Source organism: Centrocercus urophasianus, unplaced genomic scaffold, assembly GCF_019232065.1.
Source record: "Centrocercus urophasianus isolate 14NV4802_14NV808 unplaced genomic scaffold, USGS_Curo_1.0 seq_10, whole genome shotgun sequence".
In the NCBI taxonomy this organism is placed as follows: Eukaryota; Metazoa; Chordata; class Aves; order Galliformes; family Phasianidae; genus Centrocercus; species Centrocercus urophasianus.
Window position 1 is genome coordinate 68,607,807 of NW_024884142.1, and position 18,589 is coordinate 68,626,395.

General features: G+C 39.3%; 1 protein-coding gene across 1 annotated transcript in view; it reads right to left on the minus strand.

The window, feature by feature from the left end:
- The window catches only part of PLD5 (phospholipase D family member 5), a 97,252-nt gene that overhangs the window by 30,660 nt on the left and 48,003 nt on the right, over nucleotides 1-18,589 (minus strand). Inside the window, exon 4 of the mRNA XM_042822337.1 lies at nucleotides 2,847-2,974. Within this exon, the coding sequence (XP_042678271.1) occupies nucleotides 2,847-2,974 (128 nt within the window). The remainder of the gene's footprint in view (nucleotides 1-2,846; nucleotides 2,975-18,589) is intronic.

Here is an 18,589-nt window from a genome sequence, read left to right on the forward strand (position 1 = left end):
AAAAAAAAAAAAAAAGCTAGACCAGTTTCTTTGCTGCAGTTTCACATATGTAATTCTCCAATAAACATCACCTTCTTCCATGCTGAAGGCAAGACTATTGCTGTGTGAATTGAGCAGGATACAGCAGTGAGAAAATCTGTAAATAACTACCTAGGTAAAGACAGAAATACTTGGGAAAAAAATCTTGATTTCTCAAGAGTGAGTGATTTTTTCTTGGAGAGGGAAGTATGTCATATGCAGATTGTAAATGTCAAGTTAAAAGGGCTAGCTCCCCACATTTCATCTTGTTAGTATCCTACACAGTTCTGAGAATATGCTGCTTTGTGTAAAGTCTGTAAATATGGAAATCTGTATTCTGCTCTTGATTTGTACTTGAACTTGATTTGCTCACCTGGAAAAATAAATCTAAACAGCCTGAATAAACTCAATGAGCAGCCTACCTTGCAGCTTCATGGCTGCATTGTGTTCCTGTTATTTTTTCCGCTAAGGCTTTCCCTTAGAGCTGGCCTGTCACTAATTCAGACTCAGTAATTGAAGTTACATTCTGCTAATATTCATATATCAACACATACCCTGTAACTAATCACCAGTAACACCTTTTAAACTCCTAACAAATTGCAGAGGCTTGCATCTTTTTTTGTTAATTACAGCAAGATGAACACAAAAACTTCACTTGGTTGTAGAGCATTGCACCAGCCTCATGCCTAATAGAATTGGAGATGCATTTGCACAGGTCAGGTGAGCAAAGCTAACAGCCACCTACTTGTATTTGGTACAATATTAAAAGTGAGCATCTTCAGCCCTACCACTGCATCAGTGGAGCAGGTGCTCCTAAATGAATAGTGCGGTGCAGTGGCCTGAATGTATGCAAAGTCTGAGTAGGGAGAAAACAGTAAATTATGCACACAGAAAATACAAGGGGAGACGTTCAAAAAAGATCTGACAACTGTGCACAGCTAAAATCTTAAGCTTTTCATTGCATTTCAGATATTATGAGATGTGAGTCTGAATGCACTCAAATAATTTACACTTAAGCTGTGCTGCTGAATAGAGCTGCTGCTAGTGACACTGAGACTGACTCATAGGAATGTTTTGTTTGAGTGAGAAGACGACTGCTGTGCTTGACTGGCCGAAGTACCATATGTCTCTAGAACAGCACAGACCTACTTTATCCTGCGATTTGCTGTCAGGGTCTAGAGAAACTCGCCCAGGTGGTTTGCTGATTCAGTATCCACAGTTGTGTTACTCTGTAAGTCGGATGAGTTTTTAAAGAGACCATATGTGAGTAATCAACAGCCCAGTCTGCCTTTTCACAGCCCCTTCCTTGGAGGTGAAACCAGGATGGAACAGTAAATATGTAGTGACATCTTCAGAGACTTCCCTGCTTTCACTGCAGAAATGCACAAGTTCTACTCTGCTGCCAACAGCACGAGTATGTGGCTCTGGATGATATCCCCTGATCCTCCATTTCCCAGTTATACGTGGTGTGTACTCTTTGAGGCTGCTTGAAGGAAAGGAAAGTGGGGCCTGATCCCTCTGACATAGCTACAGGAAGACTCTGATAATGAAATCCAGTGGGAGCTGAGTCTCCCTAGTGATGACTTGGCTTATTGTGACACTGGGCCCTTTGCACATGCCAGAACATTCTCCTTAGGAAGGCACTCATAATAAAATGGAAGAACTCTGTGCTTGTTTTGCCTCTTAAGTGGAAAGGTCAAGACAGATTATTATTTTAGGACTGCATATCAGATCTTTTTGACAGTTATTCTAATGTATTAAACTATAACTCTGGAGTAAGGAAATTGGATATTCATACCTGATGTCAACAGAAGCCAAGCATCTCATGTCCTTAGGCTCTTCTGAAACCCCAGCATACATTTCTCAGCTAATTGAAAGCATATTGTGTTTAACAACAGCTTGCAAGAAGTACTTATTCTTTCTCTGTGCAAATATTCCTCTGGGCTTTGTCTTATCACCACATATAAAAATATACTGGTATATGGTGGTAACAAAATTTCCAAACATATGCAAAAAAGACAATAAAATTAACAATGAGGAATCATATTGAAAATACTAAAATAGCATCCAGTTTAAGGTAGGTATGCTACATGAGCAAAGATTTACTTCACTCTGACAAGACTGATCCTGTAAGAAAATCTTAGAAGCTTCATGCTGAACACGCCTTCTTTACAGAATTCTTACAGTTATCAAAATTATGAAGTTTTTTTTCTTATGTTCCCACTCACATTAAGAAAATACTTTTAAAATAGAAATTAATAACTATCAACCTAGAATGCTTCCTTTTTCTCTGTTGTGCCATACAAAAGTACAGGTGCCACTCCCTAAATATAACTAATTATGATCTCACAGGGCCATTTACGCTCCATTACACTATTACAGTCTTTTGCATTCCTGAGACATCTGAGGGGGAAAAAAGCTACAGATACCTACAAAAACATAAATGACATTACTGATTAATTATTTCTTCATAGCAGCAGATTGTAGTACCTCAGACCTGGTGGTTGATGAGGCTTACTCTTTATTTTTAATTGGTAAACCAGAAATTATAACCTTCAGACAACATCATCATCCCAGAAATCAGTAAAAGGCAATCCCTTTCAAAAACAAAGAAACAACAACAACCAATCCCAAAGCATAACTGTTGAGAATAAATGATGCAGAGAATTACTGTTCATAGTAGTACACTTTTGTCAATGCAGAAGTCATCAAAACTGTAGCACCCCTCTGCCAGCAAATCAGAAACAGAAAGCAATGCATCTCCACTTGTTGGCCTCAAAAATATTACATGTTCAAAGACTGTAGGGTTACTTTTTCCATTGAATTACCTGTCCCAATGATCTCCAGTCCAGGCTTGCACTTCCAATGTACACGTGCTGTTTATCTACAATCCAGAAAGATGACTGAAGGCGTCCTTCATTATACGCTGACATGTTCATATATAGCACTTCAGCACCTAGAAATTTAGGGACACTACAATAAATAATACTGTTTAAAAGAAGTTGCAAGCATTAAAATGAAGAAATTTCACATTCTGTGGTCTCAGCTATCTGAGAGACATAATTAAACATGTTATTAAGGCTTAAAGTGTCACTATCCCACAACATCAGACTTGATTAACATATATTAACATATAAGGGGAAAAAAAGATAAAGGGAACATCCTCTTTGTTTATTATCTCCCATTTAAAATCAGGTAATTGCTTTTTTTTCTGTATGTTCCTAAATCCAGTTTATTTTTAAAGATCTATTCTGTAACTCAAACCTGCTACGTATCATAATGACCTCTGAAATAAAGAAATCCTTCCTGGAAAGCAAACTCAGCTCCTTTGCTCTGCGCAATGCTCTGCGCGCCCAGCATACAACGGGCTGCCACATGGAACAGGCATGGGGAATACGAGGGAGGAGGAAGGAAGCAGAGGCCTGAAGTACATTTAAACTGCTTCGTTCAGCTGTGACGCTGAACCTGCTGATCTGAATGGCATGGTTTTTATTAGGATCATGGGCCACTGAAATCAACCTGCACATGAGGAGGTAAAAGCATGTTGGCTCCATCACGAGTGAAAATGCCTGGATCAGCCCCGTCAGTCTGTTTGCAGCACTAAATCCAAAATATATTTGACCTTAGGTAAGTTCAGGGGATTGTTAGCACCATGTTTTTTCAGCGATATTTATTTTTAAGATTAGGTGATTGATCTGAATTAATTATTGCCAAGGGTAATTTACAGTAACCCAGTGTGACAACTAATATGAGACTAACTGATGAAGTGAGAGTAGACTGGAAAGCAGTAGCAGTGCCAGCACCTCCCAATAAGCATTCCTGTGCTCATCAGTACCACGCGTTTCCATCATGTCCAGAAAGAAATGACAACTTTAAAAACTCCAGGATACTTAGGGGAAAAATAAATATGTTTTTAACTTCTTATTTCTGACAAAGAAATATTCTGAATTTTAAGCTGTAATTACCAGAGCTAAATATTCATTTTATTCCTTTTATTCCTTTTACAATTTTGAAAATTGTAAATCTCACTTGAATGAATGATTCTAGAAGTTCAGGCACCAGGAAGAGAAAAAAAATCAAATATGGTGAAGCACCAAACACACAATGCAGGACTTTGAGCAAGAAAAGAACATGCCTTGTGGTCTCTACATTCATATGTACTTGGCACTAGCCAACCATGCTTCCAGTTTTTTCTAGGTATCACACATCCACATTTTTCAGTGCTAGGAAAACAAAGGAAAGGCTGGAAACAAAGCATTACCCCTTTGAACATTTCTGCTTTCAATCCATGCGTTAATGAGTAGAATTATGCTAATGAATGAGATAATGTGTGTGAAATGGGAAAGAAATGAGAAATTATTATAGGGGCATTAAATGGATTAGATTGTTTTCTGATGAATAAAGGTGATTCCTCCTACTAGCTAAGGCAAACAATTCTGGAAAGCACTGAACTTCTAGCTGTATGTCTGAAAACTGCTTAAAAATCAAGTTTAACATAGCAGTTCGCTTCAATCAAATTTTCTTACATCGTATTTGCAACATTAAACAAGTTTGAATTTAACACCCACAGCCCACCTACAGCAAATAGCTTATAAATGAAGTGTTAGCATTTTTGTATAGGAAAGGTAACACTGTCAACAGAAACAATGGTCTTCCTTCCCATAACTGAGAGCCTAAAATAAAAGTCTTTTTAAAATATTCAGTGCCGAACAAAAATGCTGATGGCCAAATCCACAGCAGTAAATGATTTTACCAACAACATGCACATTAAAAACAGTAGCCATGATCAGTAACCCAACACAAAATTCTGGCTATAAGACCTAAGTAGCAGTTCACATATTGGTATGATCACTGGGACAAGACTATCACCCTAAAATATAAACTCAAGTTTCAGTTACCAAAATAGTGAGTACAGCACGCAGACGATACTGCTGGCACACATACAATTAAAAAGAAAACCTGGAACCCAATTTATTTTCCTCCAGGAAACAGCCCACTTACAAGGTTGAGGAAACAGTATCTCCAAGTTAATTAAAAAAAGTCATGTGTTGCAGCAGCAGCTGCTGTACAGCCTATTACAGCCCTTAACTTTTGATGAAAGGAAACATGCATCAGTATTGGTAATTGCCTCTGTTCTAGAAGCCCTTGAGATGTTTTGTTAAAATACGCTTATCGGGCCTTCAACACAATCCATCATCCCTAGCACAGCCCAGGTCCCACGAGGAAATTAAATTGGACTGATCAATATGAGAAGCCATAACAGAACTCTTTATCATACCGCAGCCTCAGTTACACAAGGCTGGGTCTACTGAGTTCAACCAAAAGGCACAATTTGTAGGTTTGATTGCTACCATAGATACCAGACTCTTAGAAAATAAGTCTAACAATTTTGGTTCACTAAACATTAAAGTGCAAGATGAGAGCTTAGAGAAAAACAGTGCTGTCACTCAGAACTCAAGTGGATTTCTCATGAAACTGTGCACTGTAAGGGTTGGTCCAGAGTGCCCCTTTCCTGCAGGAAGAAAGAACACTGTAGGATAGGTATCAAAGCACGCTGTAAGTGCCAGGCATTTCTCCGAGTACTTTCTCTTGGCCTAAATGTTCCGCACTCCAGAACAGAGCAGTGACTGAATCAGGTTGGGGTGCACAGAGAGGCCCCTGCCCTTGAACACCTGGGCTTTCTGTGAGGCAGGCTGCAGCAGGCCAGGGTGCACAGGGCTGCCCGTCACCCTTGTTCATGCCGCAGGCTGGAGGGGGTGAACAGAGGCTTTAGATCCTACATCTGCATGCAGCCTGGAATGGCACCAGGCTGTCCTGGTACAAAGGCAGTGTCACTGAGCCAATTCAACACTCCAGTGGACACAGTAAATTGTTTTTATAAAATAACCAGAAAGAGCAACTGTTTAGACTGCCGTTATCTCAGCGGCCTTGAAAGCAAACATGCAAATTCTCAGCAGTGCCAGTAGCAGACCAGGCTCGCCCTGGAGCCAGCGAACATAATGCCCATGGAACAGAAGCTGTGTTGCTTGTACTGTGGCTAAAATTGGCCTTCTGTCTTCACAACTTTCTTACTCTAATCTGTGATGTTTTTAAAACCAAAGACAAGAAGGGAAAGGGAAGGATCTGTGGATCAAGAGGAGAGCCGACCTGGGAAGCGACAGCAACAGTGAGGGGTGACTCACCACAGGCAGAGCGGTGCTGAAGGCCCGAGAGCCCTCACCTTGTTGGCCCTGATAGAAGGGAACTGCGCAGCAATAAGAAGATGGCGGGAAGAACAGAGATACGCAACCTGACAGCACGTGTTGGGAGTGTGTGTGGTGCAGGACAGCAGGGTGGGAGGCAGGCTGGGTACAACTGCTAGGCAGAAGAGAGCTGTAAATGCGGACTTTTTAATGCCCCTTCTTCCCCATCTCAAGGGAACAGGGTTGTGACACAGGGGTGTGCAGGTGGTGGGAAGGGGCAGCTGCACCAACTGTTGGTAGTCTCAGGATGTGGGGGAATTGGTGAGAGCTCCCAGCAGGGAAGGGAGAGCAGGATCCAAGGAAGCTCTAGTACACTATATGAGCCTGGCCAGGGAAAGCAATGCTGCTTATGGCTCTCCAGAATATTTGCTGTTTGAACCTGGCAAACGTTCCTGCCCCACATCCAATCCACCATGCATCCCCCAGCCACTGCTCCCCACATGTCACCATGCTGGCCACAGCAGGACCAGCTGCTCTCGTTGAATTACCCATCTTGCTGTCCCTTCACTCATCGCCATGTTGCATACCCTTTGCTCATGGCACTGTTGTTTTCCTCTTCTAATTCTATGTATTCCCAAGCAAACATACCAAGTAACATGACCTTTCAGAAGGAATCTAAGGGTTTGAGCTATGGCTAATTTGCTTTGCACTGCTGCTGACAGTCACTTGGCGCACAAAGAGATTCATTTTGATGCATATATTTTGGACAGTGGCCTCAAGCTAAAGCCAAGAGCGGGCTTACCCAGTCCATACCAGGAAATCTAGAGCTCACAAGGCACACATACACTTGAGCACAGGGGTGCTTGAGCACTCACATGCGGATAGGAGGCATTGCACACTACGTACTGTGCCGCTGTTGTGCCAGGGAGCAGCTGCCCTCCTTCAGCTATTTTGACTTTTCAGAGCAGCTGCGATGCTGTTAACGTGCAACTCAAAGCTCAACAAAAGATCCTTTATTACCCCTAAAACCTCAAACTTACTTTTTAAACACAACTTGCTCACTACAAAACATGAACACGTGTACACACATCTATGTAGATGTATATACTTTCAAAGTGAGCACTTCCTTACATTATGCAACAGATGCATCCATTTTACCTACTTGCTTTCAGCTACAAGACAAAGTACACCTATAAATAAAAATCAGTTTCATTGTACTGAGCCAGAAATCCAGAATTTTCTGTACCCTGCCAGGTGGCAGAGTAGCTGTCCTGTAGTGTACAGACACAAGAGACCCCGGCAGAGGATCAGCTCCCCAGGAACATTTCTGCTTTCTTCTTAACTGATTGCAAAACCTCTGGAGTTGTTCCAGAAACTCCATTAGTGTGACCTGCCAGTGCTCAGAGGAGGACAAGTACAAAAGCAAAGGAATGCACAACTTGACAACACAAAGTTGTTTTTGCCTCTGAATGATTAAAAGGCAAAATAGACTATCTACTATTTCTTGCTCTTTATGGAATATTGGATTTGAAATGTAATTTAAAAGTCTGCCTGGTTGCAGAAGGATTAATGATTCAGACTAATATTACGGAGAGAACACTCATGGACTTTTAGGGAAATCTCTGATGGCAATACCTTCAGTGCAAATCAGCTGTTTTGCTTACATACTCCCCTGTTTCTCTCACACATACCCCTCTTATTGCAAACAACCAGGACTGATCCTGACATTCTGGAATTATGTGCTATTCACCAGTTCAAACCCATAGTAATTAAAACAATACAACATCAAACATCCATTATCTTTAGCAGCTCTATATGCGACTGCCAGGTACATACAAAAATGAAATAACTGTTACACAAAGAAATGATTTCTAGTACAAGGCCAAGAGAGTCTACTTATTACAGCTAGTGTTCACAACACCTTGACTTTGTAATGCCTGTCTTAAACTGTAGCAAACTGCCTTCCAGGCAAAAATGTCTTTTTTCTGAGTGAAATTCCCACTTTCTGCTAACGTACAGTCAAACTACATGCACATACAGCTTCTCTAAACATTATCAGTGCAGTAAATGGGTCTGCTTCTGTTTGAGACTTTATAGTGGAAAATTACTGGATTGCTTGCTGCCTTACTTTACATCATATTGTAGTTCCTGATACAAGGCCAGCTTTGAGGAATTCAGCACACGGAAAAAGAATCACCTGCATCCCCACAGGCCCCTCCAGTCCATCACTGAGAGATGTGGCTGCCTGCAGTAGCCCCTAGAATTGAACTGGATGGGCTCACAGGCCCAGGGCTGCAGTGTGAGTGGTTCAGAGAGAGCTCACAGAAAGCACACAGCTTTGCTGGCACACTCCCAGCCGGCTCTTGTGTCCAAGCTTGGCTGTAGCTCGGAGGCTGCTAGGAGAGCTCTTCCCTGAGCAGATGGGCTACAGTCAGGGATCTCCTTGCAGAGATATGGGCGTGAGCAGAGAGGCCTTTGCCACTGTCAGTTGCCTTCCCAGCCCCCTCTCCAGGCACACAGCCAGCTCCTTGGTTGCTTCCCTTAACAGACCATAACATGCTGCTAGGCTAAGGCCCGTGTGATTAGGGACAGCAAACATCCATGTTCACCAGTGGGTTTTGCTTTGTTTTGCAAAAATTTAGTGATTAAAATAATTTACATGAACTATGATTCTATGATTCTATGATTCTACAACCAATGCAACCCCAGAAACTGCTCGATCCTGCTTTTTTAAATTGACAGTAATAGAACACATCTCATTTTCAGTGATTCCTTCTTTCCAACACCACCTCAGCTGTGCCCGAGTCACTTTTTGGGCATTCAAAGAATGCACTGGATCAGAAAACAGATTAGGTTAAAAAAATAAGTATATAGCAATAAAAAAAAATGAAGAACAATTCAACCAGGCCCAGTTCACCATGTAGCTGTGAACAATTTATCTGACAACTGAAGGCACAGCACAAGGATGGGAATGAGTGGCTTGTGATTGGCTGTGGCAAGATGCAGGAACTGCTTTCTACCAGAGCTGCCATTTAAATATATGCCCGTGTGAGCAAAGTCACAGTGCCTCTCAAAACCAGACGCATTCACGGTGCCACTTCCCAGTACAGGTTTGCCTTTCACCTCACATAACCACTTGCGTCACACAAAGTAGATACGAGGGCAATACTGGTATTTGATTGCGGTGACATTTCCCGCATGCTTACACAATGGTTCACATTGACATGGAAGATCCAGAGAAGACTCATCAGGGGATGCACGTGTGTGCAGAGTTTGCTCACAGTGTGCGGAACAACAGATTCTTGAGAACAAAGGAAAGGTCAGAATTAATTTATTTCAATTGCTTGTTTAACTGCAGTGACATCTTGGGAGCTAGTTGGTTCCCAAGGCAACATTTATCCAAATACACCATAACAGTAGTTTCCAAGATTTCAAATGTCGGCCTTTGTTGCTTGTCCGCGTAATCAAAATACCAATTTCTCAGCTAAGTACATTGCTCTGGACAGGGTTCAGCATCACAGCATTACAGCTCTCACCCATGTGAATGCATTTTACACTGACTGCTGTGCCCTTTGATTTATTCAGCAGAAAACCTGACAAAAACCCAAAGTGTTTCTTTCCATGGCACACGAGCGATGAAAGAGAGGCCTGACAACATTTCTTTGTAAAACCCACTCACAGCAACTAAACAACATTTCTGATTCACTAAACAAAACACCAGAGGCCCATTTTAATACAAGGTGAGCAAACCATGCCATATATGACAGTGCAGAGAAGGGTTAAGAGATCGTTTATAATACCATATGTTTGAAGGGTTTTTTTGTTGTTTTGTTTTTTTAATCATTTGCACTACAAGGTTCTTTCCTTTCTTCCTATTTTGTCTTCTAAAATCCTGTGGTGCGTACTTGAATTTTTAGGTAAGAATTTCATCTGTTATTTTAGAGTTTTATATGCCACATTTTCCAGAAGAAAGCAGACAGAGTCTGTAAGATAACTATTGTACAACAAAGTTTGATAGAATATATATCTATAATTTTAATTTCCACACTTTTTTGGCCTTCCATTATTGGAAAGTGTGCTGCTCACTTACTAGATGAAGCTATAAAAGTGATTGCTTTAGAGATTGGGAGAAATAATTTCCTTACTTAGCTGATTCAGGCAACAAAGCATATTATCACTTAAAGGAAGACAATTAACTATCAATAAAAGCATTTACTAAAGCTAGATTGTGACTTTTTTTCTTTGCCTAATTATAAATGCATGAGTTTTTACTGTAAAAGAAAGCTATTTTAAATATAACAGAGATTAGGAAACTCATGCACTTTCCATTTTCAAAGATCCTTTACTTGGATTAGCATTATGAAGAACTAGATTCCTTTATATATTTCCTAGATTAAACATCCTAGAATTCAGGGACATTTTTTCATCTTAAGCAAGGAATGAGAATCACAACTCTCCAGGAATGAATATTTCAGGATTCAATCCCTTAAAAAAAAAAAAGCAACTATTTACCTCTTTCTTTTTTTTCAAAGCAACATTATTTAATTCTGATATTTATATATCTTCTAAACCTTTCAATATTATCATCAGCCACTTCTAAATGTTGACTGCTCATAAATGCCCAAAATGTGCTCTTCAGACACCTGCAGTTCTGCTTTGGATAGTGTTAATTTCCTTTCCATCAAGGAGAAATCTTAAATCTAGGTGAGAAAGTGTACTGCAGGACACGCAAAAAGATGAGGGCAGATTATACCTCCACATGGCAGTGTTCTCTGGTTCTAAGATGCTGCTTTTTATTTTTTTTTGTTAACAACACCTTCAAAATAGAATTCATTTTTTTTTCCTGCGCTTGCATTAACTGATGTTCTGAGCAGCTCTTAAGTATTACCAAAGCTACAAAAGCCCAGGATGATGGAGCCACAGCAATTTAAAGAAAACAGAGGCACAGCCAGCACTAATCTGGGTCTGTTAGTGACACAGCCATTTCCTTTTACTACTCACTTCTTTCTCAGCATCTTTCCCTAACCCATTCTATCATTCTGGCAAATCAGCCTTTAACTTTTTTATCTTTTTTTTTCCCAGATCATTGCTATCAGAGTTCCAATTATACTTTCATCTACTTTGTCACAGGCCCACCAAGAATGTGCCTCTGACTAGCATTCTTTTCTGATGTTTTTCTAAATAAATTAATCAGTTTTCTGTTCCTGTCCTCTTTCATCTGGTTAATTCCTCATTAAATCATAGAACGATTTTCATAGATCTACCATTTATTCCATCTGCCCCACTACTTTCCTCCCAACACCATTCTTCACACTCTCCCACTTCAGCTTTAGTTCATCATTTCACTCTTGCCTTGCCCACTCATCCACTGCTTCATTTATTCAGTTTTTCATCCACTTAAGGAACATATCTTATTCTCTAACTACGTAAGTAGCATGATGCATTCTACAAGCCTTAACAGAAAAGTTTGTGGAAAGAATTATTTTTTCTTGGAGTTTTAAGACTATTTACAGTTTTGGGGTACACAGTTTGGTCCTAATTTTATTTTGCATTTGCTAGAGCTCCTGCAAGTGTTAACTGAGGATATACAATTCTAAGGTAGTCAGATTACTGGCAGTTGTTGCAGATTAGGACTGGGAGTGTTTTATTGCTTTCTTAGTCCAAAAAAACACCTGAAGCTGGGTCTAAGGTTTTTAAAAGAGTAAAGCACTTCCTATAGTTTCTTCTTTAATAGAAGAAAGCATGCAAGAATAGACTCTGCAGCTCTGCTGCAGCTGGCTCAACTGTGTCACACATGATTTACTATTGCCTCTGACCACACTGGATGCATTTCTGAAGGCTTTAGCATTCTGCTTTGGCTACAGAACTGCTTCATGCACTAAAATGAAGAAATTTTAAAGGGACAGCTGTACAATTCCCCAGTTGTTGGCCATAAATAGAAAAATCCACACAGTGTGCTGAGAAAAAACAGAAAGTATGTAAGGAAAAAGTACTTTGAGGATATACATAGGGGATGCAAATCAATAGCTTGTCAGTTATCAGCTTTTTAACACAACTTTTATCTGAACAGCCTATTTGAAACATAGAAAGCAAAATAAAAGGAAGTCACAACTCCACAGATTCTGTCATTAATTGAGTGAAGGGCACATGCAGTGCACAGTCAAAAATTAAGGAACAGCACATTGAAATCACAGAGGAGCTTAGTGTCCTGAAGGACTAGACCACAGGTATCATCTCATTTCTTCTTTGTAAACATCAGCAACTGTCTGTGAAGGATGACAATAAAGATCCAGTGTTACTCTCTCATGACACCTTCATCAACCAGGTCTGTAGAAATTTCCTTACACTGGAATCCTTATGAACGTGAAGTCAGCAGATAGCACACACACTTCTAGTCCCAACAATCACATCACAAACTTGATGCCAATCCCTTCAAAGCACTCACTCTAAACTGCAGGAGAAAGCGCTGTCATTATTTCAGAGGCTCATCTGAATTAGCTATCTGAAGGGGAACCCTGAGGGACTAGAGTGTAAGAGAAAAGATAGGAGGGAAAAATCAACTAGATTCAATGAAAGGTCAAACTGACAGCAGTTAACAAGGTCACACACAAAGCACAGGAACCAGTTCTGCTGGGGAAGGCCTTGGAATAAAGCAGTCCGCTGCTGAAGGACCTTTCTCATGTGTTATGAAAAGCAAAATGGAGCAAATGAGGCTAGGTTTCAACAGAAGAAAAGAACAGCCTCATATTTTAAGCTATTTCAAAGTACGGAGAATTTCCAGATCCCACAGTTGATGTTCCACAGAGTTGCTCTGTATAAGAGAAGGCAGCACAAGACAGCTGCAAATTTCATATTTCGAAGAATTGATTTGAGCCCTTGGGGTCTAATTTTATTCACAATGACACTGATGCATGCTGAGTGCTACACAGTCATAAATATCTTTAAAATCACAGAATCACCAAGGTTGGAAAAGGCCTCCAAGATCATCCAGTCCAGCTGTCCACCTACCACCAATATTTCCCTCTAAACCATGTCCCTCAGTGCAACACCTAAATGCCCCATGAACACAATTAAAAAAACAAAACAAAACAAAAAAAAATCCCAGATTGTGCATGTCACAAACTGGCATCAAAATACGTGAATGTCTTGGCACTTATCTCTGCATCATTTATTCATATGTAAAATGGGAACTAAGCTATTCCTTCTCTCTGATAACTACGAAAGTTTATTCTTGAATATTAATGAAGCATACCTATTTCAGCATTAACACCATAGAAAAAAGAAAAAGTTTATCTACAGATGAAGTCTTGATCAGTGCTCATTAAGCAAAAGATGAGACTGCACAATGAAAATGATAGCAAGATAAAATACTATACACATGCTTACATCATCATAAGTACCCCTGCGCATTAAATTTGATAGGGTCCAGTGGGAAGACGAGTGTCATATTCAACTGACATCATAGCTATAAACAGTTTAATGGCATAAAAAGAAATGACATAAAGAACGTGGTTTTTTCGTACCATAAATTACTGTTTCTCATGTTAGGGAATGCACAAGTGAAGTATCAGCTCTTAATTTATTTTGAGGAATACACAGCATCGATTCAAGCTGCAACTATGAAAACGTCCTTGCAAGGATGACCATTCTATACTTAATCTCGCTATCTTTGGAATGCTAAAGCTTCCATCTCTCTAGGCCCTTCTGGTAATACTTAATTTCAGGAAGAAGGCCTTCATAGTCCAAGGATGTATGCTACAAAGAAATCAAAGACTGAAGACAAAAATCTGTACTGGTTTCCTGGTAATACTCAAAAACATTTTAACAGAGGTTCAGTGTTAACATAAAATATTACCAAAACCCATCTCTCCCAAGTGATGATGCAAATACAGTTATAAACCAGGCTGAAGAAGAATATTAGTTTTTAAATTGCATCCTTCCATAAGCATATTTGTGTTCAAGAGATCAAAATATTTTGGAAAGCAGAAAGGAAAGAAGATAGAAAATGAAAGGAAATACACTTGGATAAGCTAATTGTTGAAATAAATAAGAAAAAATATTTCAAGGAACAATGGATATTGAAGCTGCAGAACATTGCTACTTGGGTAGTGGTTTGTGGATGACAAAAAGGCAAACAGAATCAAAAGTATTTGTTGAAAGATCAAAGAAAATGACAGATTTCTAAATTCCATCACAAGGGAGTTTGGAAACTACAGATTGCGGAAAAAATATAAAGGGTAAGAATATTTTACTCCACTTGTTTCCATTATGCTTCTTGCATGAGCATGTGATTCTGATTATTGCACCAAGGCAAACAATATACCCTCAGTTTGTTTCTATTATCTTACGGCTGGAAAAAGTTGCTCAGTGACTGTTTGCATGAAAAGTGTTATTTTTGAAAGACACTGTAATCTTAATAACACACTGCTGACATAATTTTGAACCTTAATATAGATATTATATTGGCCTGTAACTTCACTGGTATTTTTCACATCACTTTGTATGTATACTTAACTCCTTAGATTAAAATGACCAGAAACAGAAATCTGTTCCACTTTGAGTGATGGAAGTGACTATAAATTTCTGCACTAGATGTTAATATTTGTTCACTATATACACTTGATATTCTGTCTGAAGGACAGAAAATATGCTGAATGTACTCTCTGCAAAGTGTCAGCATTAGAGATGATCACTCTGTAAGAATGGGCAAAGAGGGATGGAAATGATGGAGAGTAATGTAGAGATATTATTCTGAGATCTTTACTTCCAGATGAAGTACTTCAGACTAAGCTTAACGTAATTTCATTTCCAGCCACTAGGCCGTATAAAAATTTATAAAACACCTTAGCACTGTAGAAATCTGTCGTTACTTTAAAAATTAATGCATGAAATCTACAAAAAAGTTGGATGGGCCCTGGTCAGCCTGGTCTGATGGGTAGCAACCTTGCCCACAGCAGGAGGGTTGGAACTCTATGATCAAAGCACAGTTCTAAGAAGTCAGTCAAGTTTCAAGTGGACAAGAAACATCTATGATCTGGATGAGCAGACAAAATTCATCAGAGAGAAAATATACTGCTTTCTTTGGATCCCTACATAAAACATCATTGGCTATCATCACTTTTTGGGATGAGATAGCACTAGTGTTTTTGCAACTAACAGAGAGCACAGGGTACCAACACTTCCACAAGGGGAGCACAGCTACCTAACAAATCTTTCCTGAGCTCATACAGTCCTGGCAGCTCTTACCAGCTCTTCCAGTAACAGTAGGTAGGAACTTGCATGCAATCTATATGTTGTAGAAATGTCATAACTAATTTTGTCTAATGCCATCTGTTATTGGTTTCTCTGTGCCAAAAAGTGTCAGTGATTCAAACCACTATTGTCATACAAAAACCATCCATGCAAATTATCAAACAAGATTTGGAGACATTATCTGTGGTGTGAAACTGCTATGTTGGACCTGAGTTCTCATCACTAAACAAAAGCAATGTGACTGTTGACAAAATGGCTGGATTATCAACACTTTTAACTGTTCTGGAAGTTACAAAACACAAGCACGCCCACTTCCACCAAATCCATGAATACACATGCATTAGTAGCAGTCTTAAATGCAAATAAATTTGCGAACTGCAAATATGTACAAAAATACTGATCCATCAACTGTGAAAGACTTTTTCAATTAAAGATTTTAAAGCAGAAGAATTATGACATTGTTTCTACTAAACATCTAGCATGTTAGAAATGTCTTAATTCATGATTCTTAATTCATCAAGTCAGATGTATTACTACTACTACTATGGTTCTTTTAAACAGTGGCTACAGATATTGGAAAACAAATGAGTGATATTATATAATGCAAAACTGCACATTACACATACATTTCCTTCACAGAATCTCTCAGGTTGGAAAAGCCCTTAAAGAGCATTCATTTCTAAATCCACAGAAACAAATGTTGTAGAACTTAAAATTAGACTTTGGCACCTGCATATCTGGCTTCCGTGGGCACCAAGCTTAAATAAACCTCTTCCCCTCTCTCTCTCTTGAAAACAAGCCAGTACAAGCCAAAGCCCTGATTGCCTCTAGAATTTAAAGATTTTTTTTTCTTTATAAATTATTAAATATAAATATAATTAATATAGTTTATTGGCATAACAGCCACATACTACTAATTTTCTATTGATAGAGCACTCTTTAAGGCAGACCACGCCTAAACCTTCTTAAAATTGGTGGGTTTCAGATCTGTAAGAGAAAATAAGCTGTTTCACACTGCAATCTACTATGGTGCCTATTTTGAGAATATTTGTGCATCTGATGAAGTTTTAATCCCAGAGTTGGCACTGTTTCCCATAGAATATTAAACAAAAGCTGGACTACAGCACCTTCTGTTTTTGAGCTAAGACATCTAAACTAGACAGTAGGCAACGACAATAGAAACTATGCTGTTTTCCTCAACAACTCATTCAGAACTGCACAGAAGGATCCATTCCCTGACCAAGTTTCAAAATCCTGTCCTGTAACCAGAAGCTTAAAATAATTCTTCCAAGTTTCTTTCAAAATACGTGAGGTTAGAAGGACGAACAAGGCAGAGCAAGGACTAAACATCAGGTTTCTTCTATCCCAAATAAACATCATATTCAAATGAAGGCAGAAATTTCAAGAATTTCTGCCAACTGTTAGAGCTTAAATATCAAGGACCCAGATAGATCCTCCTCAGAAAGAATATCTTCTACATTTTCCAAACCTTTGTGATTACACTCCTATTTTATGAGGTTAAGGATCTTCAATACTGGCTCAATCTGATTTCTGTCACATGTCTGGTAAGGTAGATAACTCTCTTTCAAGTTGAAAATTTACAAACTTTTAGATGGATCAGGATTTTGAACCTATTCTTCCACAATTCAGGCAGATGTTCTGTGTCAAAAACATTTGTCCATTTATATGCATCTCTAAGATGTAACAGAAGTTTTACCTGCCCTCTCTTTTCAGTCATGATTAATAAGGTTGGACATGGCTTGGCTTACCTTATATTGCAGGATCTAGCTCCCCAGCTGAAACAAATGAGAAACATTTCTTATGAGTCCTCATGGGATTTAGGCATAAAACCAATGCTGAACACTTCCTTGCTATCAAGACTTCAGTGGATGTGTGTACACTTAGCAACATAAAATGAGTCAAAGAAGTTTAAGTGCCTAAATAGAAAGGTGTTTCCCCCCCATAACAGCTAAACAGGAGTTTCTGCGTATTAGCATGTCCAGATGTTCAGTAGATACTTGAATGTCCAATGTGAAACTGAATTATGTGAAACTCAGATACAAATTGCTTCCTTCAGGAGGACTCACCCTTGATCCGCTCAAAGGATCCTACTTACTTGTTACTGAAATACCAAAGATGAAATGAGTGTGTTTTTGGTAGTTATGAATTTTAAGAGATGGAGCTCGTCTCTATCACTCCTCCTTTCACAGTTTTACAGAACCTGGCCTAGGAAAGACTGACTGATAAGAAAACAGTGGGGCTACAACTCCATTCAACACCTTAGATATAGCCATCAGCTGGGTTTCAGCTCTCAAAAGCACCCTTTACACTCCCATGCATCAAACACCCATTAGCATCCATTCCAGTTTCCCACTGAATGAAGTGTATTATCATTTCAGCCTTCACACTGTTTTTTACATTGATTCCCAGCATTATCTTCACATGAAGAGGGACTCAAATGCTACTTAAATACATAAGTTTAGGTTATTCTTCTATATAATGCAACTATTAAAGCAACCCTTTAAACGGAGCTTAGACCTGTTCTACACACCGGAGATAAACACATGAGACCACACTCATAGAGGCCTACCTACTTTCTTAAAAACTCCCGTGGTTTCTCTTTCATAATCTGCTCAAAGTCCACTGTCCACTTGTTTGGAACATTTTTTTCTAATATTAAAACCAAATATTCTAGGCTGAAAATTTAAATTTAATCATGCTTTACCCAACCACCTGCCTACAGAAAACTGCAAACTCACCCAGCTCTCCTCTCCCTCCAAGCATATTTTATGTCAATTTAAACTTATCAAAAGGTGCCCTTGCTAGCTCTGATGGATTTGTCTTTTCCAAAGAAGTAGTTTTCTCCCAAATGGAGGACTCCACATTCCTAGGACTTGCATTACACGATGGTTCTAGGTTAAAAAACAGCACCTAACTGCCAGCATGTTTCCTAAGGAGAAACTGGACTGAGGTTCTCAAACGTTCTTCATCTTTCGACAACAAAACACAAGTTTTTCAGTCTTCCTATAACATATTAGAACTATGAAATCACCTTCCCATTCGCTCACACCCTGACATAAAGAAAAGGAATGTGATTGTGGTTGAAGATAAGAACATTCCAAAAGCCTGGCAGCTCT